Source organism: Schistocerca piceifrons, chromosome 9 (assembly GCF_021461385.2).
Source record: "Schistocerca piceifrons isolate TAMUIC-IGC-003096 chromosome 9, iqSchPice1.1, whole genome shotgun sequence".
Lineage (NCBI taxonomy): Eukaryota > Metazoa > Arthropoda > Insecta > Orthoptera > Acrididae > Schistocerca > Schistocerca piceifrons.
In genome coordinates this window covers 27,961,915-27,986,735 of record NC_060146.1, presented here as the reverse complement: position 1 = coordinate 27,986,735, position 24,821 = coordinate 27,961,915, and the positions used below count along the sequence as shown (strand labels likewise).

Sequence of the window (24,821 nt, the reverse complement as noted above, 5' to 3'; positions counted from 1 at the left end):
CAGGGCCTTGAAGTGCACGGTACTAGAAAAGTTCTAAAATCATATAAACTGCAGTGAAATACCGGAACCCATGATGAAAATAAGATGGTGGAAGACAAAACGAGTCACAAGGGGAAACAAATGAGAGGGTAGGATAACCGTATGTGCCCGACATATCATAGCCCATGCTGGCTCTTGCTGTGATATGTTGGGTGCATCAGACTCAGGACTTTTATCATTCTATTTGTTTCTCTAGCCACTCATTTTGTCTTCCTCCCATCTTATTTTCATTATGGGTTTCATTATTTAATTACAATTTATATGATTTAGAACTGTTTTGTACTGTACATTTCAAAGGCCCACATGATATTGTCCTCTGGGTAAGCATGATACAATAGATTTTCTTGAGTTTTGTCCAGTCGTTGATGTGGTTGAGACATTTTTATTTTATTGTTGTCAATGTTCCTCTGTAGAACTTGAGGCTTTTACCATGGCCGTCTCTTTTTGGTATGTCATTCTTATTTTGACTACTGTTCCTTTCAAAGAGGTTTTAATACAACATGATGGTGATGGAGATGTTAAATAATCTATAGGTTTTGCTGGTAATGTTTTGAATGTGAGTATTCTGTGTACTGCCTATCGGATTCTCATGAGGACTGTCTATTTTGGGTATTGCATATCTAACCATCATTGAAGTTACACATTTGTTTCACTGGAACTCTTGTGAAAAAGTTTTAATTTTTCCTACAATCTGTTTTTCTTCTTATTCAGTTGTACCTGATGATGCAACACTAGTGTTTCAAAGCCAGTTGTACTAATAAAGGAGTATTGAACAGGTGCTGCAGTTTTGGTGAACAAGAATACAAATTTCACTAAATTCAAGATGAAACAACATATTTAAATTTTCAACCAAAAGTGCATTACATGTTGATAAAAAAAAAAAAAAAAGGAAAAGAGAGAGAGAGAGAGAGAGAGAGAGAGAGAGAGAGAGATCTTAAGATATTTGTATTGAAATGTATGAAAAACTTCTGCTTAAAATGGAAGGCAGTCAGCTCGGTGCATGTATTTTGACTTCTTGCACTTCCTGTCCAACCAAAGGAAGTTGTAATCTTCCAGTGAGAAGGAAAAAAAAACCTTCAGTTCTGAAAAATCTTGTGACTGACACTGACATTGGCTGTGAGAGGCCTTCTGAAGCACCAAGGGGGTGGGGGTGGGGGGGACCAGTGATCCACAGCATGTTTCCTCATAGCTGTATTCTTCATCGTCATCCATGCACACCAAATAAATCTGTCAGCACACCATGGCTGTCTCTTCCACTGCTGTATCCATTTATCCTTTGTGTCTGAGCAATGTGGCGTGGTGTGAATAACCACCATATGCTGTGACCTGGCATTATGTTGACATCCATGTGAATTGGTGTCAAACCACTGTCAGCAACATTAGGTGCTGGATTTTCTGGACTGACAGTAATTTATTTATTACTTCCAGTTTCATTGCATGGATCCATTAAAATGATAGACTTCTTGTATTTTTCTTTAAAACCTACAGAGTAGTAGCTTTATAAACCAGTGTAGGCCGTGTACACTCTGCATGTGCCTAATCTGATGTGGTAGGAGTTTGTCGAGAATTACTTCAAATTTGGCAATGTTTAACTACCTACTATGTTTCTAACAGGGCAGCAGCAGAACCATGCTTTAACAAAGGTGAGTAGAACTCATTCCATTTGTCGTCAGACCTTTTCACCTTGTATAAAGAATTACATTTCTTCTCTGCTAGTTTGTATTTAAGGATAATGTTTGAGGATTCTATTTTGCATTACAACTTTTGTTAATTCTGGTACAGCTGAATTGAGATGCTCTATCACCTGACAAAAGTGACCAGAAAAATGAAAATCTAAGTTAGTGAAGCATAAAGTGTCTGAGGCATATCACCCACCAGATAATGACATCATGTGGTTTATTGATACATTTACCAGTGTAGTTTGTCTGACTGGCCTTAATAATTTTACTAAATTTGATGATTTTGATACAGGTGTAAGTTCACAACCTTTTAAATATAGTAAGCTCAGACACTACATGAACACAAACACTAAAATAGATTATGCCACAATCAGCAAAAATGTTAGAGATAATGTAAACTACAGTTGTGTGTCTGTTCATGTAGTGTCTGAGCTTACTATATTTAAAAGGTGAACTTGCATCCGTATTAAAATCATGAAATGTAGTAAAATTATTAAGGCCAGTCAGACCAACTACCCTGGTAAATGTACCCATAAACCACATGATGTCATCATTTGGTGGGTGATATGCCTCGGACACTTCATGCTTCATTAACTAATTGTCGTCACTGTGGAGCACAACACTCATTTTGAATCCTGCTTCTGTGGCATTGTGTTAAAGAAGGGAATTTTTTTAAACTGCTACATGTTTTCTGGCATAAACTGTCACACCATTGCTTTCATGGCGTTGGCTGCAAGAACTGTTTGCTAATAAGTAGCCTTCTAATTGGTAATATATTATTTCCCTGGACTTTCATCTGAGTTAATACTAAAAATTGTGGTTACTGTTCCTTTATGAATATTTGCAATATGTAGAGTTTGTTTCTGAGGTATGGTGCATTTAAATGCAACATCTTTAAAGGTGATATTCCTTTGTTGGATTACTGTTTTGCATGAGTTACATTTACTTAAGTTACCTTTATTATTACAGCAGCCTAATACATTAATAGGGCATTTATGATTGTGTTGCAATAATTATATATTTTACAGCCTGAATTTTCTCCAAGTACACAGGACTCTGACACATCTGAACTACATCCCTGAAGATTAGTTGACAGTACAGTATAAATTTGCTACATAATGCCTGTATAGTGCCACCTTTATAACTCTAATCATTTCATTCAAAGACACTTGTTAGACATGGAAGTCCAGGGAAGTGGATTGATAATTTCTCTGTGATTTTGCTTGAAATTTTGTTGCTCTCCATGCCTCACCTTAAAGGTTATTTTCTTTCAACTGTTTCAGGAATGTCCATCTTCAGAAGACCATCTTACATCCAGTACATTCAATATTGTCAAAACAGAGAATGAGGACAATGAGGGGCACACAGGGAGCAATGATGACGGGGAGGTGAGTCACGTTCCTCTGTAACACGACGATTCTATTATTCAGGCACTCCACGTGTCATGTATAATTGTGCCTCGGCAAAGGCTTCTAATGAGGAGAGGGTTCGACTTCTTGAAACAGTGATGTAGGTTAAGGTCCAAAGTATCACACCCTGTAGTCATTCAACCTGGTGGTCTCTTGTTTGTGAGAAATGGACGAAAAAATATTTTGGAATTTGGCGTGATGTTCTATGGCTTTAAAAATAGTTATGTTAATCAAAGTATTTTCATAGTGTAGTGATTATCGTGAGGATGTCACATGAAAAAGGTTGTGGGTTCAAATCTTGTCAGCTGCATTGAAATCTCTTATATTTAAATCTTATCGAAAATTCTGTAAGCATTATTTTTATTCAGTTAATTGGTTTAAATGCAGTTTTTTTGTTTCTATTCCATTGTCACATCATTTTAATCAGCATGTTAACTGTCAGTTGCTCTCATTTCTTCTTCCTATCATTCGTTTTCCACTTGAAATCTTTCTGCATATAAATTTCATTATTTTTATTTATCTGTCATAGCATTTACACATTTAAAACTGCTGATTTATTGGTTAAAAACAAAAGACGAATCTATTGTATGGACTGTGCAGTGGTGTCAAAAACGTTTTTCTCATTGGTAGATGTCCATTATTTTTAATGAAAATTGTCACATAAACATTTAAAACATAAATTCTTACTGTACTGTGTACAAAGTAATGCAGATAAAGATTAAAACAAAAGAAGGGATCATAGCCTACATAAAAGAAGATTCAGCAAAATGAGGAATAAACATAATGGATGCAGTAACATGAACGGAAATAGAATATGATAAGAGAGAAAGAAATAAATTGAAATCAGTAAATAATTATTATTAAAATCACATTCACAGAGGTTCCAATTGGAAAAGGAATGGTAGGAAGGAGAAATAACAGCAATTGGAAAATAATGGTCAGTCATTTCAATATAGATTAAAAACATAAAAAAAATTCAAAGCACATGACAAGAATCAAACTCAAAATCTCTTGCGTGCAAGGATCACACAATAACTTGTAGTGCCTCAAGAATTTCGGTGTAAATTCTAGAAACACTCAGCCTTCCACCATCTCAAACACCCGCTATTTTAGGTACGAGTGCGGGAGAGTGAGAACATTTCTACCGATCCACCTGTTTCTATGTGCACGTCGGAAGTTTGTTATTAGAAGACTGTAAGAGGGGCGAGTCACTGACGGTGACAAGTGTTTGCCGCCATCGCCACAGAAGGCATGATGAAAACTCAAGGAATAATTATGGAATATTCTTTATATTTTTAACTCACTTCATTTCTTGGACTTGAAGAAGTCAAGATGCATGTTCATTTTTTCACATGGTTTTCGAACCAACTATTATGTCTCAATGTACTTAAATATTTCTAAACCTCGAGATACGAGTGAGATGACGAAGACATTTATATCTCTAAGAAGAGAATTTTGCTGTGCATAGTAGTTCTAGTACATCATTAACCGACGAGTACGTTGACACTAAAGTTCATATATGTGATCAATAGATAACAGAAATAAGAATATATTATTTTCTGTCACGAAAAACATTAGATTGTGGCAATCAAAGTGACAGAAGTGAAGACGCCAAATTTTCGACTAAGAAGATTGGGTGTGGAGAGTAAGCAGTTTTCACGCACATACATTGCGCTGACGCCGACGCAGTAACCAGCCACCGATGACGACTGCGCCAGATGCTGCTCACCAGTGCTGACTCCTTCTCCACTCGCCGACGATGACACTGAAACCAACATTTGACGCCGCCGGTGCCACTGCCGTCCCCTGGCGCTGATTACACATCCGCTCACCAACGCAGCTAGATTCTACGACAGGTGAGCAAAAACCAATAATTATTTGGTAAAGTTGAGGCGATGGTTGAATGATAAACTGTTAATGTAGATACTGTACTCAGTGGTGAATTTTCTTCTAGATGATTATTAGGTCTAAGATCAATAAAATTGTGGATCAAGAACAGCAACAAACTTCAGAACCAGCCACGGCCATTAAAGTGACTAGGGAAATGTCAGATTGGTCTGAAGTAGTGAATTTAATCAAAGCTCAAAATGCCCAAATTGCAACTTTAAATGAAAAATTAGATGCACTGATTGCAAATTCAGTCACTCTAAGACAAGAACGAAGTGCTAGAGTAGATGACCAAAGTGCTAAGTTGGATGACGAGAAGGCTGATTCAGCCACTCTAGGTGAAAGGTTAGATGCTCAGAGTGAAATTCTGAGTAATTAAAGTGAAACCTTGAACACTCAAGCAGCAAATATAGTTTTATTAAAAACTGAATTTGACTCTAGTTCTTTGAATATACATGTTAATCAACTATTTACCGAATTTAACCAGAGACAGGATGAGCAATTTCAGAATTTAGCTAAAAAACTAGAATTGATATTGAAGATAAATATAATAATGTAGAATCTGAATTTAGTGGAAAATTAAAATTTTGTGAAAATGTATGTAATGTTAAATTTAATTCCGTAAGACAGGAAATGAATATTTTGAAAGAGATCAACCTAAGGAAGTAATGTTGATTATTCAATTGAAAATCCCAGGTGTTACTACATGCATTGTTAGTTTGTGAGTAGTTAATATAGGATGAAGTTTTAAAGGAAAAATAGCCAACTTTGACATTATAAATGTAAGTAGTTTGGCGGAACCATTTGAACTAATTAAAGATCGAGAAGTTACTGAGAGTATAATCTCTGGAAACATTTCAGTGGTTGCTTTTTCCGAACTTAATGATGCTAGCAAGGTTATGGATGACTTGTGCGAAGAATTCAAACTTGTCTGTGACAAAGTAGAAAATGAAATAACTTTACTTAATGTTGTGTTTCCTAGTAAAGTGGTAATTGTTTTGCTGTGGGGAGACCTTCACACAAAATGTAATGTGAATTACTGGTCTGCATTTGCTCAAGTGAGGTTAATGTCAGATTCTTGGGATCTGGACAGAGTCACATTTGTCTTCCAGGGACGTTAACATTCTGTGTTAATGGGCGGAGTGATGACTGTCGGATTCCTAGTTGTTTTCGGTATTTCTTCTGTACTATTTTTCCTGTACCAAATTCCCTTCAAATCTTGAACTATTTTGTAATCTATTCTTGAATTCTTAAGCTATCCTATAGGTTTAGTATATATGAAACCGGAATATGACTAAAAGATATACTGATTAAAGAGGATCAGAGGTAAACAGTGATCTCTAGAAATGAAATGAAACAAATAGAATATTATATTCATGGAAAGTATAATATGAGGGTACTAATTAAACAGAGTGATATTGAGATGACAAAAACTGATTAGAGTATTGTGTGTGTGCAAAGGATAGTAATGTGGTTAACTAAACAGCTAATATGCTATAGTAAGGTGAAGGTGAGAATGTCCGTTCTGTAGGAGACATTTAACATAATACCTCCTCCGGCTTCTAACTCAAGTACTGGTGAAGTAGGGATCCTGGGGAAGGGGGGGTGGGAAGGGTTTTCCTGTCATTGGGGCTATCTTCTTTCACTTCTTTGATCTTAGCAACCTGTTCTACTTTTTCCTTTCTTACTTCTCATCTGAGTACTTGCCTTTCTTTTCCTTCCATGTTCATCTACGTACACACAAAAATACACTTAAACACAAACAGGAGAATTACGAATTAGAAACCAGAAATGATGTCAGAACTGCCAAGGGATGTAGGGGAATAAGGATATATGTACATCTGGGTAGATTCACACATTATATGCTTTGATATGTGACACTTCTTATGTATACATACATGTATATAAAGAAAGAAGGGTAACAATCAACTCATGCGTCTTGGAGCCCAGTTTATAGGGAAACAGATGTAACCAAAAAGTACAATTCATTTTTAAATGAATTCATGTCTTTATTTGAGTCCATCTTTCCCAAAAAGAGTAGTTAGAAATAGTCATGTAGGCAATGCCAAGAAGTCTTGGTTCACTACACGGATAATATCTTGTAGAACAAAGAGGATGTTATACAGTTCTCTCAGGACTTGTAATGGTCCAAAGAAATGACAGCACTACAAACTTTACTGTAACATTCTCAAGAAGGTTATAAATAAATATAAAAGTATGTTCATAAAATCAGAAATTGAAAGCTCAGAAAATAAAATTAAAACTATATGGAATGTAATTAAAGAGGGAAACTGGTAAGAAAACAGGAACATGTCTCAGGTAGAGATTAAAACAGGGGACTGTATCACAAAGAAACCTGAGTTGGTTACAGAAATATTTGATAACCACTTTTGAGAGCAGCAGAGAAGACAGGCTGTAATGGTCCTATGGAAGAATCATTGTCCCTCCTACAGAAAGCTATTAGCAACAGATATCCCACAGTTATATATACCTCAAGTTACGGTAAGCGAAGTCATAAGAGTAATTAGACACTTAAAAAATAAAAATTCTGCTGGTGTGGACAATATTTCTAGTAAAATACTGAAACACTGTTATAAATTTGATAGTCCCGTCTTATACAACATATACAATACACCCCTACAAGAAAGGATTGTCCCTGACAGACTAAAATTGGCTGTAGTTATTCCTCTCTTTTAAAAAGGTGATAAAAACAATGTAACAAACTATCGCTCAATATCACTATTAACTACCTTCTTGTAAATTCTTGAAAAACTCATGCACAGGAGGATTGTAGATCATCTCAACTTCCACACTATCTTAAGCAAAAATCAGTTTGGTTTTCATGATGGTCTTTGTACTGACCAGGCAATATTCTCTTTCAGCAACCAAGTTTTGGAAACCATTAACAAAAAAAGTCTCCAGTGGGTATTTTTAGTGATCTTACGAAAGCTTTTGACTGTGTAAACCACTAAATTCTTTTGAAAAAGGCAGAATACTATGGTTTAGGTGGTACTGTTGGCTTGTGGCTACAATCATATCTAAAGGATCAGAAGCAGACTGTAATGCTAAATGGCTCTTCTGGAGAACCTGCCTCTTCTGAGTGGGGCACGATAACGTGTGGTGTACCTCAAGGCTCCGTTTTGTGCCCACTGCTATTCCAATCTTCATTAATGATCTTCCTCATTGTTCTGAGACAGACAGCAAATTTACCCTGTTCACTGATGATACCACAATTCTAATTGACGGTTTGATAGATCACAATCTTGAACAAATTACAAATACTGTTCTTAATGACATCTTAAATTGGTTCTCCTCAAATGGTCTCTCACTCAATGTAAATAAAACTCATTATATGAGGTTCCATAAATCACAAAGTAATCTCGATGAAATTAACATAAAATGTAGAGATCAACCAATACAGAAAGTTGAAGATACAAAATTCCTGGGTGCTTTTTTAAATTTTTGTCCTCCTCGCCGTGTCCGGCTACAGCGACTCCATCAGTCTTCTCTGTCCTTGTTGTGGTAGGCTCGGATGTGGCTCGCGAATCCGAATTTCGCTTTGAATATCCTGTTGCATGAAGCACAGTGAAGTTGACCAGCAGAGTTGTAAGTATACGTGTAGACAGGCTTGAGCTGAGATTTTCGGAGCTCTCTTTTAGCATCCAGGTTCATTAGATGCTTTTTCTCAAATTGTTCGATGCTCTTATGTACAGTTGATGGCCACTCCAATCGGCGCAATGCTAGCTCCTCCCAATGGTTGCTTGGAATGCCATAGGCTGCAAGGTGGCGTTTAATGGTGTCTTTATATCGCAGGTGTTGACCACCTTTCCTCCTCTTCCCGCACGAGAGCTGCGAGTAGAACACCGCTTTAGGTAGCCTACTGTCATCCATGCGTACTATGTGACCACTCCATCTCAGTTGATGTTTCATTATTAAAGCTTCAATACCAGCCAGTTTCACGTGGCGCAAAATCTCCGTGTTTGGGACATGGTCTTCCCATTTGATGCGCAGAATTGATCTCAGACATTGAAGATGAAATTTATCTAACTTCTTAATGTCAGCTTTGTAACAGCACCAGGTTTCCGAGGCATAGAGTAAGGTGGATAATACTACTGCTTTGTAGACTGCAATTTTTGTTTGTAGTTTGAGATCATGTGATTTCCATACTCGGTCATTAAGCTTACCGAAGGCTGAGGCTGCGCTGGCTATATGCGCTGCGATTTCCGTTGTCAGGCTGTTGTGACTTCTAATTTGGCTTCCCAGGTATTTGAAATTTGACACATTTTGCAAGGGTTTGTTATTTATCTCAATACTGGAGTCATCTGCATTAAGACCTCTAAGTGGCTGTTTGAGAACTTGCGTCTTAGTGATGCTAATGGCTAAGCCAAATCTTCTGCAGGAGACATTTAGCAGATTTATGTAAGCCTGAAGAGTTTCGCAAGAATTAGCCATCATGCATACATCATCCGCGTAGAGAATCTCTAAGATGGATAGTTTGGTTACGCGACTTTTTGTTCTGAGGTGAGAGATGTTGAAGACACTTTTGTCTGTCCTTGTGTCGAGACTAATTGATTACTACAGGCTTTGGTCGCGTCTCTCATAACAACTGCGAAGTAAAGTGAGAAGAGTGTGGGAGCCAGAACACAGCCTTGTTTTACACCACACGTCATGGGAAACTGTTCTGAGAGCTTGTCCTCATGGCGGATTTTTGCCATCATGTTTTCATGAAACTGCCGAATCAAACTGACAATTTTGTCAGGGCACCCAGTTTTCTTTAGTATGATCCAGAGAGCTTCCCGTGGGACACGATCAAAAGCTTTTTCCAGGTCTACAAAGTACATGAACAAAGGCCGATGTTGCTCTAAGCTTTTCTCTTGCATTTGTTTGACAACAAATATGGCATCCACTGTGCCTCTGTTTGGGCGAAAGCCACACTGGGTTTCTGGTAGCAGTTTTTCTGCAAAGTGTGTTAACCAGGTGTTAATTATGTGGGCAAGGACTTTTCCCGCTGCTGAGAGAAGAGAAATGCCCCTGTGGGAGCTGCAGTCTGATATGTCACCCTTGCCTTTATAGATCTTGGAAATACAAGCATCTCTCCAGCCTTGTGGAATCATTTCATACTCCCAAATCCTTAAGATCAGAGCAAACAATGGTTTCTTGATGTTTGGCCCCCCATATTTATATAGCTCTGATGGAAAATTATCTAATCCTGCTGTTTTGTCATTTTTCAGCTTAGCCAGTGCTGAAATGAATTCATCGTAGGAAGGGGCATCCGCAAGTTGTTTCTCAACTGGCAGTTCTTCAAGTGCTTGTATGTATGGAATATCAGTTGTCTGATGGTCGGGATTAAGAACGTCATTAAAATGTTCCGCCCACCGAGACAGGATGTCACTCTGTTGCATCAGCCAACAACTTTTATCTTTGTTATAGACTGGTGCTATCTTCCCAACTCTTGGACCAAAGATAGTTTTCAGGGACTCAAAGAATCTGCCCGTTTGGTGTGTGTCGGCCTATAACTGTATTTCATTTGCTTTATTTGCCCACCAACTGTCTTTGAGAGCATGTACCTTCACTTTCAGATTGTAATGCACTGCTCTATGCTTGTTATCATCAGGGGTGCAAAGATAGGTTCTGAAATCATTAATTAGCTTTCTGATCTCTGGATCTGAGTCATCAAACCAGTCCTGGTGCTTCTTCTGAGGCTTTCCCAAGACTTCTGAAGCACAGCCACGCAGTCTGCTAGCGTATGCACTCCACTGTTCATCTACAGGGGCAGATTCAGATATCAAAAGGCCATCGACACCAAATTTTTCATCCAGTTTTGCTCTCATAGTCTGATCATTGGCCAAGATTTCGCAGGACAATTTTGTTGGTATTTTGTGTGAAGCTCGGCATGGTGCCTTCAAAGTTATCTTTAATTTGGACCTCGCGAGTCGATGGTCTGCCCATCCCTTAGCGCCTCTCACGGCACGTGTGACCAGTACGTCACCAAGATCTTTTTTCCGTACTATCACATAATCCAGAAGGTGCCAGTGTTTAGATCGCAGATGCATCCATGTCGTTTTATATTTTTCAGGCAGACGAAAATATGTATTTGTCTGACAGAGTTCAAACTCGGCACATAGAGTTAGAAGATCCAAACCATTCGAGTTGCATTTTCCAATCCCATGGCGACTGAGGACTCCATTCCAAGCACTGAAATCATTCCCAACACGAGCATTAAAATCACCAAGTAACAGAAGTTTATCTGCAGAAGGAATATCCCTAAGGATATGTCGGAGGTCTTGGTAGAACTTGTTCTTCTCTTCATCCGGAGATGGCAATGTAGGTGCGTATACATTGTTCAAGTGAAGATATTTCTTGGATGCCAGGTGAAGTCTGAGTGTTATTATTCTGTCACTGATACCTTTTGGGAGTTCTGTTAGTGAACATGCCAATTTATTGCGTATGGCAAAGCCTACCCCACTTTCCGCCCTTTCAGTGGATGATTTTCCACTCCAGTAGTAGGTATAACCTCTGAGTGGTTCACATAACTGTCCAGAGTCACTAAGATGTGTTTCACTTATGGTGGTAATGTCGATGTTATATCTAGCCAATTCCCTTGCGATAAGTCCTGTCTTTCTCTCTGGGCACTGATTATGGTCGTTATCCTGTAAGGTACGGACGTTCCAGACTCCAGTCATTAGATATTTAAGGTAACTGTTTATTTTATTATTTTTTTGACCGCATATGTTAGTGAACAAGTGACCGCAGTTTGCCACTTGTGCTGGGTTGAGACGGGCTGAATTAGGGAAAGCAGAGCGATCCTAAATAGGGCTGCTTTGTCGTCTGACGAGCTGCCGAACCAGTCCTCCCATCTCTCACGAGTACCAGAACGACCATCACCATCTGACCGCCTAACGTGCAGGGCACCAACTAAGGTTCAGGTACACCAAACCCTTGCCTCACCATCAGTACTCCATCGCTGCAGGACTTTCAAAGCTCATAGTCCATTGAAACTTTGCCGGAGTCATCTGCGCGTGAAGGTATTTAAAGTGGACAAGCAGTTGCGCAGATGCAGATCCACTCTCTCGTCCTCTGCCTCTGGTTGGCAGTGGATCGTAGGGCCGATACGACTGGCAAGAGGCAGGGGATGCAGTGAATGGCCATATGCCACTGGAAGTATCCTGAAATACGCCCTTAAGGCACATCACTGGTGCGTTGCTTTGTCGGTACAGAAGCCGTGAGTGTTTACCTATCGATATTACCTGCCTCCTACACCGATGAAGAGACTGACAGAAGGGAAGAAGGAAAGGGAAGGGACTGGAAGTGAAAGGGAGGAAAGGACGGTAGGTCGTTGTGAGGCACACTTCGTCTGGCTCCTCTGCTGAGACCTGACCGGCTAGGTTGAACCTGCCAGTAGCTACGCTACCACCGATATAGCTCTCAGCATCACAGGAACATGCAAACTCTCCCACCCGCACAGACAGTGCTACGATAAGGTGGTGCCTCCAGGGAGAGTCCTGGGTGCTTATATAGACAGCAAATGTAATTGGTCAGTTCACATTCTTCATTTATGTAAAAAACTTGGCTTGGCAACATTTGCATTATGGGTAATTACTTCAGTGGCTGAAGTTGATGCCATTAAGGTTGCCTACTTTGGCTACTTCCACTCATTGACGTCATATGCTATCATATTCTGGGGGAACCAACCACTTGCAAAAAATGTTTTCACCGTCAAAAAAAAAGAAAAGCAATCAGAATAATGTATGGGGTCCATCAAAGACACTCTTGCAGGCACTTGTTTCGAAATATAGGTATCCTAACAACTGCCTCACAGTATATTTTTTCCTTGCTGACCTTTGTGTGAAAAATTATTCTATCTACCAAGACAACAGTAAATCCATGGCTATAACACCAGAAACAAAAACAATCTACATGTCGAAATGAAACGTCTCACTCTGGTACAAAGAGGAGTTTTCTACTCCAGCATTAAGCTGTTCAATGCACTCCCACTACATATCAAATGTGTTCATGCAGAACTGCCAAAATTTAAACAATCAAAGATTACCTGACAGAGATTTTTTTATACTGTGGATGGATATTTGAAAGAAAATGTGTACCGTCACTAAACTTATTGTGTCTAGAACTAGTTCAATTGATTTTATTGAGCATTTCAGCATTATCACACTTTTTTGTAACAACAGATTGGCTGTACCTGTATTTACTCTTGTAGGCCTAATATCTGATTTAACTTTGTGCTCTTATTTATAACCTTTATTTGAAACTCCTTTTTCTGTTAAATGGTTGTTATGTTATCTAGCTGACATTGTATCTATCACTGTATTTATAGTATGTCTTACTTAAACTATGTAGAATTTGGCATTGAATTGCCCTTGTATTTATAGTAAGTTCAAATTGAAACCTGTAAAATTTGACACGTTCCATATCCTCGTGATTGACTCGCTAACTGGATCTATGGAACATAAAATAAATAAATAAATAAATAGAGAGACAGGAGCAGGAGAAAGGGTATAATAATAATAAAACAGTGATAAGCTAAACTGCCCCCCCCCCCCCCTCGATGAACCATGGACCTTGCCGTTGGTGGGGAGGCTTGCGTGCCTCAACGATACAGATAGCCGTACCGTAGGTGCAACCACAATGGAGGGGTATCTGTTGAGAGGCCAGGCAAACATGTGGTTCCTGAAGAGGGGCAGCAGCCTTTTCAATAGTTGCAGGGGCAACAGTGTGGATGATCGACTGATCTGGCCTTGTAACACTAACCAAAATGGCCTTGCTGTTCTGGTACTGCGAACGGCTGAAAGCAAGGGAAAACTACAGCCGTAATTTTTCCCGAGGGCATGCAGCTGTACTGTATGATTCAATGATGATGGTGTCCTCTTGGGTAAAATATTCCGGAGGTAAAGTAGTCCCCCATTCGGATCTCCGTGCGGGGACTACTCAAGAGGATGTTGTTATCAGGAGAAAGAAAACTGGCATTCTACGGATCGGAGCATGGAATGTCAGATCCCTTTATCGGGCAGGTAGGTTAGAAAATTTAAAAATGAAAATGGATAGGTTAAAGTTAGATATAGTGGGAATTAGTGAAGTTCGGTGGAAGGAGGAAGAAGACTTTTGGTCAGGTGAATACAGGGTTATAACTACGAAATCAAATAGGGGTAATGCAGGAGTCTGTTTAATAATGAACAGCAAAATGGGAGTGCGGGTAAGTTACTACAAACAGCATAGTGAACGCATTATTGTGGCCAAGATAGACACGAAGCCCACACCTAATACAGTAGTACAAGTTTGTATGCCAACTAGCTCTGCAGATGACGAGGAAATTGATGAAATGTATGATGAGATAAAAGAAATTATTCAGGTAGTGAAGGGTGATGAAAATTTAATAGTCATGTGTCGCTGGAATTCAAGAGTAGGAAAAGGGAGAGAAGGAAACTTAGTAGGGGAATATGGATTGGGGCTAAGAAATGAAAGAGCAAGCTGCCTGGTAGAATTTTGTGCAGAGCATAACTTAATCATAGCTAACACTTGGTTTAAGAATCATGAAAGAAGGTAACATGGAATAACCCTGGAGATACTAAAAGGTACCAGATAGATTATATAATGGTAAGACAGAGATTTAGGAACCAGGTTTTAAATTGTAAGACATTTCCAGGGTCAGATGTGGACTCTGACCACGATCTATTGGTTATGAACTGGAGATTAAAACTGAAGAAACTGCAAAAAAGTGGGAATTTAAGGAGATGGGACCTGGATAAACTAAAAGAACCAGAGGTTGTAGAGTGTTTCGGGGAGAGCATAAGGGAACAATTGACAGGAATGGGGGATAGAAATACAGTAGAAGAAGAATGGGTAGCTTTGTGGGATGAAATAGTGAAGGCAGCAGAGGATAGCGGATAAAATAGGTAAAAAGACAAGGGCTGGTAGAAACCCTTGGGTAACAGAAGAAATATTGAATTTAATTGATGAAAGGAGAAAATATAAAAATGCAGTAAATGAAGCAGGCAAAAAGGAATACAAATCTCTCAAAAATGAGATCGACAGGAAGTGCAAAATGGCTAAGCAGGGATGGCTAGAGGACAAATGTTACGATGTAGAGGCTTATCTCACGAGGGGTAAGGTAGATACTGCCTACAGGAAAATTAAAGAGACCTTTGGAGAAAGGAGAACCACTAACATGAATATCAAGAACTTTGATGGAAACCCAGTTCTAAGCAAAGAAGGGAAAGCAGAAAGGTGGAAGGAGTATATAGAGGGTCTATACAAGGGCGATGTACTTGAGGACAATATTATGGAAATGGAAGAGGATGTAGATGAGGGTGAAATGGGAGATATGATATTGCGTGAAGAGTTTGACAGAGCCCAGGAGTAGACAACATCCCATTAGAACTACTGACAGCCTTGGGAGAGCCAGTCCTGAAAAATCTCTACCATCTGGTGAGCAAGATGTCTGAGGCAGGCGAAATACCCTCAGACTTCAAGTATATAATAATCCCAATCCCAAAGAAAGCAGGTGTTGACAGATGTGAAAATTACCGAAATATCAGTTTAATAAGTCACAGCTGCAAAATACTAACGCGAATTCTTTACCGATTCATGGAAAAACTAGTAGAAGCCGACCTTGGGGAAGATCAGTTTGGTTTCTGTAGAAATGTTGGAACACGTGAGGCAATACTGACCCTACGACGTGTCTTAGAAGCTAGATTAAGGAAAGGCAAACATACATTTCTAGCATTTGTAGACTTAGAGAAAGCTTTTGACAATGTTGATTGGAATAATCTCTTTCAAATTCTGAAGGAGGCAGGGGTAAAATACAGAGAGTGAAAGGCTATTTACAATTTGTACAGAAACCAGATGGCAGTTATAAGAGTCGGGGCGTATGAAAGGCAAGCAGTGATTGGGAAGGGAGTGAGACAGGCTTGTAGCCTATCCCCGATGTTATTCAATCTGTATATTGAGGAAGCAATAAAGGAAACAAAAGAAAAATTCGGAGTAGGTATTAAAATCCATGGAGAAGAAATAAAAACTTTGAGGTTCGCTGATGACATTGTAATTCTGTCAGAGACAGCAAAGGACGTGGAAGAGCAGTTGAACGGAATGGACAGTGTCTTGAAAGGAGGGTATAAGATGAACATCAACAAAAGCAAAACGAGGATAATGGAATGTAGTCGAATTAAGTCAGGTGATGCTGAGGGAATTAGATTAGGAAATGAGATACTTAAAGTAGTAAAGGAGTTTTGCTATTTGGGGAGCAAAATAACTGATGACAGTTGAAGTAGAGAGAATATAAAATGTAGACTGGCAATGGCAAGGAAAGCATTTCTGAAGAAAAAAAATTGTTAACATCGAGTATAGATTTAAATGTCAGGAAGTCATTTCTGAAAGTATTTGTATGGAGTGTAGCCATGTATGGAAGTGAAATGTGGATGATAAATAGCTTAGACAAGAAGAGAATAGAAGCTTTCGAAATGTGGTGCTACAGAAGAATGCTGAAGATTAGATGGGTAGATCACATAACTAATGAGGAGGTATTGAATAGAATTTGGGAGAAGAGGAGTTTGTGGCACAACTTGACTTGAAGAGGGGATCGGTTGGTAGGACATGTTCTGAGACATCGAGGGATCACCAATTTAGTATTGGAGGGCAGTGTGGAGGGTAAAAATCGTAGAGGGAGACCAAGAGATGAATACACTAAGCAGATTCAGAAGGATGTAGGCTGCAGTAGGTTCTGGGAGTTGAAGAAGCTTGCACAGGATAGAGTAGCATGGAGAGCTGCATCAAACCAGTCTCAGGACTGAAGACAACAACAACAACAACAACAACAACAACAACAACAACAAGCTAAATTGGAGTTAATCGTGATAGTCATTTTTGAAAAACCAGGATTACAGGTACTCTGAGTTATAGAGAAGTGTGACTTGATGAATATGTGTAGGCATAGTATCTACTGAGTGTCAGTAAATACAGGTAGACATAGCATCTACTATGAGTTGAAATCTATGTGTAGGCATACTATCTGCTTATATGGTAGAAGTGAGGAGTGAAAGAGGACTCTAGGGTATTAGATGAAGTATTAGAAAGTAGAATTGAGGTGTAAAGTAGATTTGTAATTTTACCAGGGACTATTTGATCATAGTGTACATAAAGAAGTATACTAGGGCAATGAACCATGAGGCCTTCTCGGGAAGGATATGGAGGGCGCACCCAGCTTTTATGGGATATAAAAGGCAGATAGGCAGACGTATGAAAGGCTGACCTATACTGTGCGGACAGGGGCACCAAGAAGGGGATTGACCTGTACCATAGGAGGATAGGAATAAGAAAGGGGTGTACCTACCAAAACGGAAGGAGAAAGGGTACGCCTAGGATCAACCCATGTAAGATACAGGTACTGTTCCTAAAGGGAAAAAGGGCAGTATCGTGACAGAAGTCACACATTTAAAGGAAATAGTCTGGTAATTTTGAATTCTATGCATCAATAGCCTTATTACGTTCCAGGTTACAAATGTCCAAGAAGATAACATTTTTATTTTATCCAGAGTTTCTCCAAATTACAATATGTGATGAATAAGTACTTACAAGGTAGTAAAAAAAACAGGAACAAACAATAGATTACTCATGAGTGAGGTACACCTGGAATTTACGATTGGAGGGGGAATAGAAAACAAAAATTTGGTACTCACGAATCTTTGGAGATTGAAAAGAGCTAACTCCAACATGTGTTGAAAAGTTCACATTTTATAATTGTAGTAAAATATGCACGGTTATTAGTAGAAAGAGATGTACTGTTAAATGATAAAGAATTATCTTGTGTGATATTATTGTACATAATGAATATGTATAAAATATCGTGTGTTCGAGCTGAGGGGAGGGATATGTAGTGCCTCAAGAATTTCGGTGTAAATTCTAGAAACACTCGGCCTTCCACCATCTCGAACACCCGATATTTTAGGTATGAGTGCGGGAGAGTGAGAACGTCTCTACCGATCTACCTGTTTCTGTGTGCAGGTCGGAAGTTTGTTATTAGAAGACTGTAAGAGGGACGAGTCACTGACGACAAGTGTTTGCTGCCAGTGCCACAGAAGATGTGATGAAAACTCAAGGAATAATTATTTAGTATTTCTTGATGCATTAGTGAAAGTGATTATTGTAGAAAAAGAGAAGAAAACAATTGACTATATACTTTTAACTTACTTCATGTCTTAGCTCTGCTTGAGGCAGAGTGCATGTGGTGTCCATAAATTATTGGATTGTTAAGACTTATGATATTGCACTTGTGTTTTATCGAGTCTGACATTTAAAGACACCATTTGGCTTGCCGGAGTTTACGTACTTATGTGAAAAAGTGTAAATGTTGCTTTGTGTTGAGAGTTGAAAATATACCGTGAATGAATTGAAAGTGTTCCACAAGCACAAAAATTATTTCAAGAATAGAGAAGTAGCTTAATAAATTCCTGTAACCCGCTATGGTCTTTGGAGAAGAAGCTTTTAGAGATCGATGTAACTGATTACCCAGAGACGAGGATCCACTGCGTTTCGAAATTTTTTTCCATCGATTGCTTGGAAATGAGGGCCCACCACCGTGAATAGCTGTAGGGTGTGATAGCTTATACCTTAACCTACATCACTGTATAAATGGTTCCAAAATGTCAGTCCCACCATTGGGCACCTCTCCTTGAAAGAAAGAGACCCCAAATAATTATTCCAGAATGAATATTCCGGATTCCAGGCCCAACACCTTCCTGACCTCCTGAGAAAGAGTAAACTGGTCTCTGTTTTCAGAAGCAATTGTTTTGAGAGAATTTAATTATTTGTTCAATACGGTAGCAACCATTAAACTCAGTTAAAAATTCCAACAGCTCCTTTCTTCCTCAAGGAGGCAAAGTGATAAACAACAATGTTCTGGCGGTTGGAGCCTCGGCAAAATGTGAAACCTTTCTGAACAAAAAGTTCTGTCCACCAAGTTACTGCAGGCAGTACTTGGCCACTACTCCTCCCAGATGTTGACACTGGGCCTATTTTTCTGAGGGCGGAAGCTCATTACAGAATGGACACACTGAAGTCAAAAAACTCTGGTGCACTTTTTGCCAGATTCTTTTTGGACCAACAACTGCAGCCAGATGACTCCAATGTTAACACGGTCTGTTCTTCATAATTTCCATCTTTCATCGAATTACAGTTTGCCTAATCATTATATTGACCAGAAGATTGTAATATCCCCGATATGTTGGATCACATTGTCCTACAAGTTATTAGTGTTTCTTCCTGTTCCATTCACGTATGGAGCATGGGAAGAATTATAGAATGATTGTTTAAATAACTCTGTGCATACTGTAATTATTTTAATCTTTAGGGCTCAGATTTTAATTACCTAAAAAACAGTGAAATATACAAGCATTTATGACCTAAAACTTACTTAAATATGACCTTAAAAATAAAATATGACTTAATAGAAGTTTATTTAAAGCATTCTTGTTTGTTATTTAATTTTTTATTCACCATAAAGTAATACAAAATTCACTTCTCAAAATATTGTAAGTATAGTTCTTTCTTTTTGTAGGATTTGTGGCTAATTTGCACCTATTTTTTGCATGTCTGAATGTTTTATTTTCTAAACACAAAGTACAATGAAAAGATCAACTATCGAAACAGTAAAACAATGTTTTTATTTCTACATAGTATTTAAAGTATTTCACCTTATTTAATACCATATGTCAATCTTCAGTATCTGCAAAGTTGCACTGGATCACAAGGTGCATTTTCAGGTTTTCCATTGTCAAAGATCTACCGTTGTCACTGAGGATAGTTTTGGACCTGGAAAAACTCCTCTCCACTTCACAAGATGTCACTGGAGTGTATTTGAAGGCAGCCAGGTCACTGGAGTTCAGCTTTGTTTCAGTATCTTCCAATGTTGCGCCATTACCTGAAAGACTGTCACTAATTTTGCACAGTGTAGAATATCCAAGATTCCGTTGGAGAACACTTTGCAATTTGGTTTTCACTTTGTCAGCCACATGACCACGAGCTCGACCCAACTCACTCTGCACATGTCGCACAATACTCAGGGCCTCACATAGCTGAGTGCCAACAGCTTCCAGTCGTTTGATGGCTTTTGATATCACTGAAAAATTGGCGTTGATGTGTGCCAAGTTTTGAGACAATGTATCAGTAAAAACTTCTTTCACATTTTTTATAGCACATGATTCATTGTTATCAAGCTCACAGAAGATTGTCTTTATTTGGGTGTAGTTGGTGCAGTAATACTCAGCAGCATTAAGCCAAGAACCCCATCGTGTAAGAACAGCTTTTGCTGGGAGGGGTGTTGGAGGTGCTTGTGGCTTGAATTTCTGCAACCATAGCAGAGCCTTCACATAGATTTTCTTGCCACAGGAAATGAATTTGTCCATGTCAGGGTAAATTGATTGCACCTCTTTGGCAACTCTGTGCAACGCATGTGCAAGGCAAGTGGCGTACACCATACTGGGGTAGAGAATCTGAAGCCCTTTGGCTGCTTTAGCCATATATGAAGCACCATCTGTTACAAGGAGCAAAACGTTATCTCTTTTTCACACCATCCGGCCACAGTAGCTTCAGAGAGTTATCAAACGAAATAGCAATCGTCGAATTGTTTCACATGTTAGTAGAAACATATCTCTAGGGACATCAGCTTTTAGAACCCCAACAACAACATTTGCAATATATCACCCACTAATATCCGTAGTTTCATCTATCGACAGCCAGACCTTTTGCTCAGCAATAGTAATTTGTATTTTGTTGAGCACATCATTGTAGCATACGGATAAATAGTTCTTTCTCAGTGTAGATTCATCTGGAACTGGATGTGTTGTGTACTTCTCCAAGAACCGTCTGAAGCATGGATTCTTCAGCTTTTTTGTGTGTCCCGTAAGATACGAGAAAAACAGTATGTGCATTTTTGGCAAAAGTTGACGGAAATGTGGCCTATTATATTAAAAGTTAGCTGCAATATGACCTATTACTAAAATTTGTTGAAATATGACTTTATATGCTCAATCAAAATACATTTTTTACTCTAAAATGCCTAGATTTGTATATAAATTGTTCTAAAATTCATCCTATAGTTCAGAAAAAAATATGACTTGTCATTAAAATCCGGGCCCTACTAGTCTTATGCTCATGATCCTAATATGAGCAATAATAGGGGTTGTAGTACATTTCTTGAGTCCTCATTTAAAGGCAGTTCTTGAAACTTTGTTAATAGACTTTCTCGGGAGTTTAAATCCATCTCCAACAGTCTTCCAGTTCAGTTCCTTCAGTATCTCTCTTACACTATTCATTGGATTAAACAAACCTGTTATCATTTGTGCTGCCCTTCTCTGTATACATTCTATACACCCTGTTAATCCTATTTGGTACAGGTCCCACACACTTGAGCAACATTCTAGAACTGGTGGCACAAGTGAGTGAAACTAAATTTTTCTGGGTAATATGAATTATTTGTCATGTGACCTCAAGAGCAACTTACAGAGTCCTCTTCAATGAACTGTGGATACTAACTACTGCTTCCAATATAATTATTTATTAATGAAATTTGTGATGGAATAAATCTCTTGTTGGTCGGCCGAGGTGGCCAAGCAGTTCTAGGTGCTGCAGTCTGGAACTGCGTGACCGCTATGGTTGTAGGTTCGAATCCTGCCTCGGGCATGGGTGTGTGATGTCCTTAGGTTAGTTAGGTTTAAGTAGTTCTAAGTTCTAGGGGACTGATGACCTCAGAAGTTAAGTCCCCTAGTGCTCAGAGCCATTTGAACCAAAACCTCTTTTTGAAACAAAGAGCTTGCCTCATGAATCAATACTGGAAATAAGAATAATTTTTATACATAATTAAAGTGATTTTATTGGGTCAAGAAAGGTGCCCATGATTCAGGACACACATTTTCAGGAAGTTTGCCAGTAGCCATAAAAATAATGACTAATTAAGTTACGTTTAAGAGGAGCCTAAGCGATTTATGTATGACCAACTCTTCTACTACATTAATGAGTTTCATAGTAGAACTGATTGATGCCTATATTATTAATAATATTAAATGATGTGAATGTTACGTAAAATCTGAATTACTGAGGAGAGCACCATTTTCCATGCTCGCCAGAGTGCAGGATTCTCCAGAAAGGAAGGAAAATCATGGAGTACAAGACCCTGGACTGACTTACACTGAGGCTAAGAGAAAATTTGAACATCTGCATCCTGTGCGTATGATATCATCTTATGGCGCCACTACAACAGTTTTGGCACCACCAGTTTGGCAACCCAAGTCAGCTCTCAGAGCTAGAAACTACATTTGCCCCCTTGATGGTGGGGGCATTTCCCTCCCTCTTCTTCCTGCACCATCTACTTTGGGAGCAACACCCTCCCCCCTCCACCTCCCCCCCTTCCCCAACCATTGGGGACAACCCTCCCCACTTCTAAGTCAGAGAAGCGTAAGTCTTCTTCGTCTTCTCTTGCTAGGAAGGGGACCCTTGGGTCACTCCCTTCCCATGTTTCTGCTAGTGGGAAACGTGACACCCACCAGTGGCTGAAGAGCCCAAAAGCAGCTGGTCATAGGGCATCACGCTCATCCTCAGTCTTGGAGACTGAGCCAGTGACGTCCTTCCATCCAGGGAAACCCAAGGAGCAGCAAGAGAAATCCAGAAAGAAAACCCTTAAGACCAAGGAAATTGCAGTGGCACCCACACCACTGCTACCTACAAGCTCTGCATCTGAGGATGGGGTGGAGATTTTGGCATCCACGGAGGACCTAGATCTCGCCAGACCCTCAGATGAAATGGATATAGACTGCTCAGGCAAAACATCGGTGGCAGCTGGGGACTCTGAGGCATAAACTGCCTCGTTGAATGTTCCACGCCTTCCCAGTCTCATGATGATGTCATCCTCCAGTGGAATTGCAGTGGTTTTATCCACCGCCTGTCTGAGTTACAGCAACTGTTAAGCTTTACACCTGCTATCTGCATTACCCTCCAGGAAACCTGGTTTCTGGCAATGCGGACCCCTGCCCTCTGTCGCTATAAGGGATATTAAAGGAATAGTAGCGACTATAATCGAGTGTCAGGTGGAGTTTGCATTTATGTTCTAAACTCAATCTGTAGTGAATAGTGCCCCTTCAAAACCCACTTGAAGCTGTGGCTGTCAGAATGAGGACGACACAGGAAATAACTGTCTGCAATGTATATCTTCCTCCAGTTGGTGCAGCATCCCTGAATGTATTAGCTGCACTGGTTGATCAACTCCCTAAACTTTTCCTACTTTTTGGAGATTTTAATGCCCATAACCCCATGTGGGGTGTTACCATGCTTACTGGCTGAGGCAGAGATGTCAAAATATTTACTGTTGCATTTCGACCTCTGCCTCTTAAACATTCGGGTCGCCACACATTTCAGTGTGGCTCATGGTAGTTACTCAGCCATTGATTTATCAATCTGCAGCCCAGGACTTCTCCCATCTATCCACTGGAAAGCACATGACGACCTGTGTGGTAGTGACTACTTCCCCATCTTCCTGTCATTGCCCCAGCGGCCGGCCCATGGACACCTGCCCAGGTGCGCTTTATACAAGGCAGACTGGGAAACTTTCACCTCTGCTGTCACCATTGAATCTCCCCTACATGGTAACATCGATGTGATGGTTGAGCAGGTGACTACAACAATTGTTTCTGTGGCATAAAACACGATCCCTCGCTCTTTAGGGTGCCCGAGTTGTAAGGCAGTCCCTTGGTAGTTGGTGGAGGTCACTGAAACAATTACGGAGCATCGGAGAGCTCTACAGCGGCATAAGCAGCACCCTTCCCTGGAGCACCTCGTAGCACCTCATAGCTTTTAAATGACTCCGTGCCCATGTTCGCTACCTTATCAAATGATGGAAGCAGGAGTGTTAGGAGAGAGATGTCTCGACCATTGGGTGCCATATGTCACCTTCCCAAGTCTGGGCAAAGATCAAACGAGCACTTTGCCCGAGCCCGAGCACTTTGCCCGAGCCCGAGAACTTTGCCCGAGCCCAAGAACTTTGCCCGAGCCCGAGCACTTTGTGCTTAACCTGAGCACTTTGCGCTTAGCCCAAGCACTTTGCGCTTAGCCCGAGAACTTTGCGCTTAGCCCGAGCACTTTGCGCTTAGCCCGAGCACTTTGCGCTTAGCCCGAGCACTTTGCGCTTAGCCCGAGCACTTTGCGCTTAGCCTGAGCACTTTGCGCTTAGCCCGAGCACTTTGCGCTTAGCCTGAGCCCTTTGCGCTTAGCCCGAGCCCTTTGCGCTCAGCCCGAGCCCTTTGCGCTCAGCCCGAGCCCTTTGCGCTCAGCCCGAGCCCTTTGCGCTCAGCCCGAGCCCTTTGCGCTCAGCCCGAGCCCTTTGTGCTCAGCCCGAGCCCTTTGCGCTCAGCCCGAGCCCTTTGCGCTCAGCCCGAGCCCTTTGCGCTCAGCCCGAGCCCTTTGCGCTCAGCCCGAGCCCTTTGCGCTCAGCCCGAGCCCTTTGCGCTCAGCCCGAGCCCTTTGCGCTCAGCCCGAGCCCTTTGCGCTCAGCCCGAGCCCTTTGCGCTCAGCCCGAGCCCTTTGCGCTCAGCCCGAGCCCTTTGCGCTCAGCCCGAGCCCTTTGCGCTCAGCCCGGAAGGGAGCATCCTCTCGTTCACTACATGTCACAGTGAATCCTATAATGCCCCATTTACAGAGTGGGAATTCCTCAGTGCCCTTGCACATTGCGCCGACACAGCTTGTGGGCCTGATTGGATCCACAACCAGATCTCGCCTGACTACAAGCGACATCTCCTCGTCATCTTCAACCGGA

General features: G+C 40.4%; 1 protein-coding gene across 1 annotated transcript in view; it reads left to right on the top strand.

The window, feature by feature from the left end:
• LOC124717290 (zinc finger protein 771-like) overlaps positions 1–24,821 on the top strand; it is a 199,979-nt gene that overhangs the window by 50,820 nt on the left and 124,338 nt on the right. Inside the window, exon 4 of the mRNA XM_047244103.1 lies at positions 3,002–3,106. Within this exon, the coding sequence (XP_047100059.1) occupies positions 3,002–3,106 (105 nt within the window). The remainder of the gene's footprint in view (positions 1–3,001; positions 3,107–24,821) is intronic.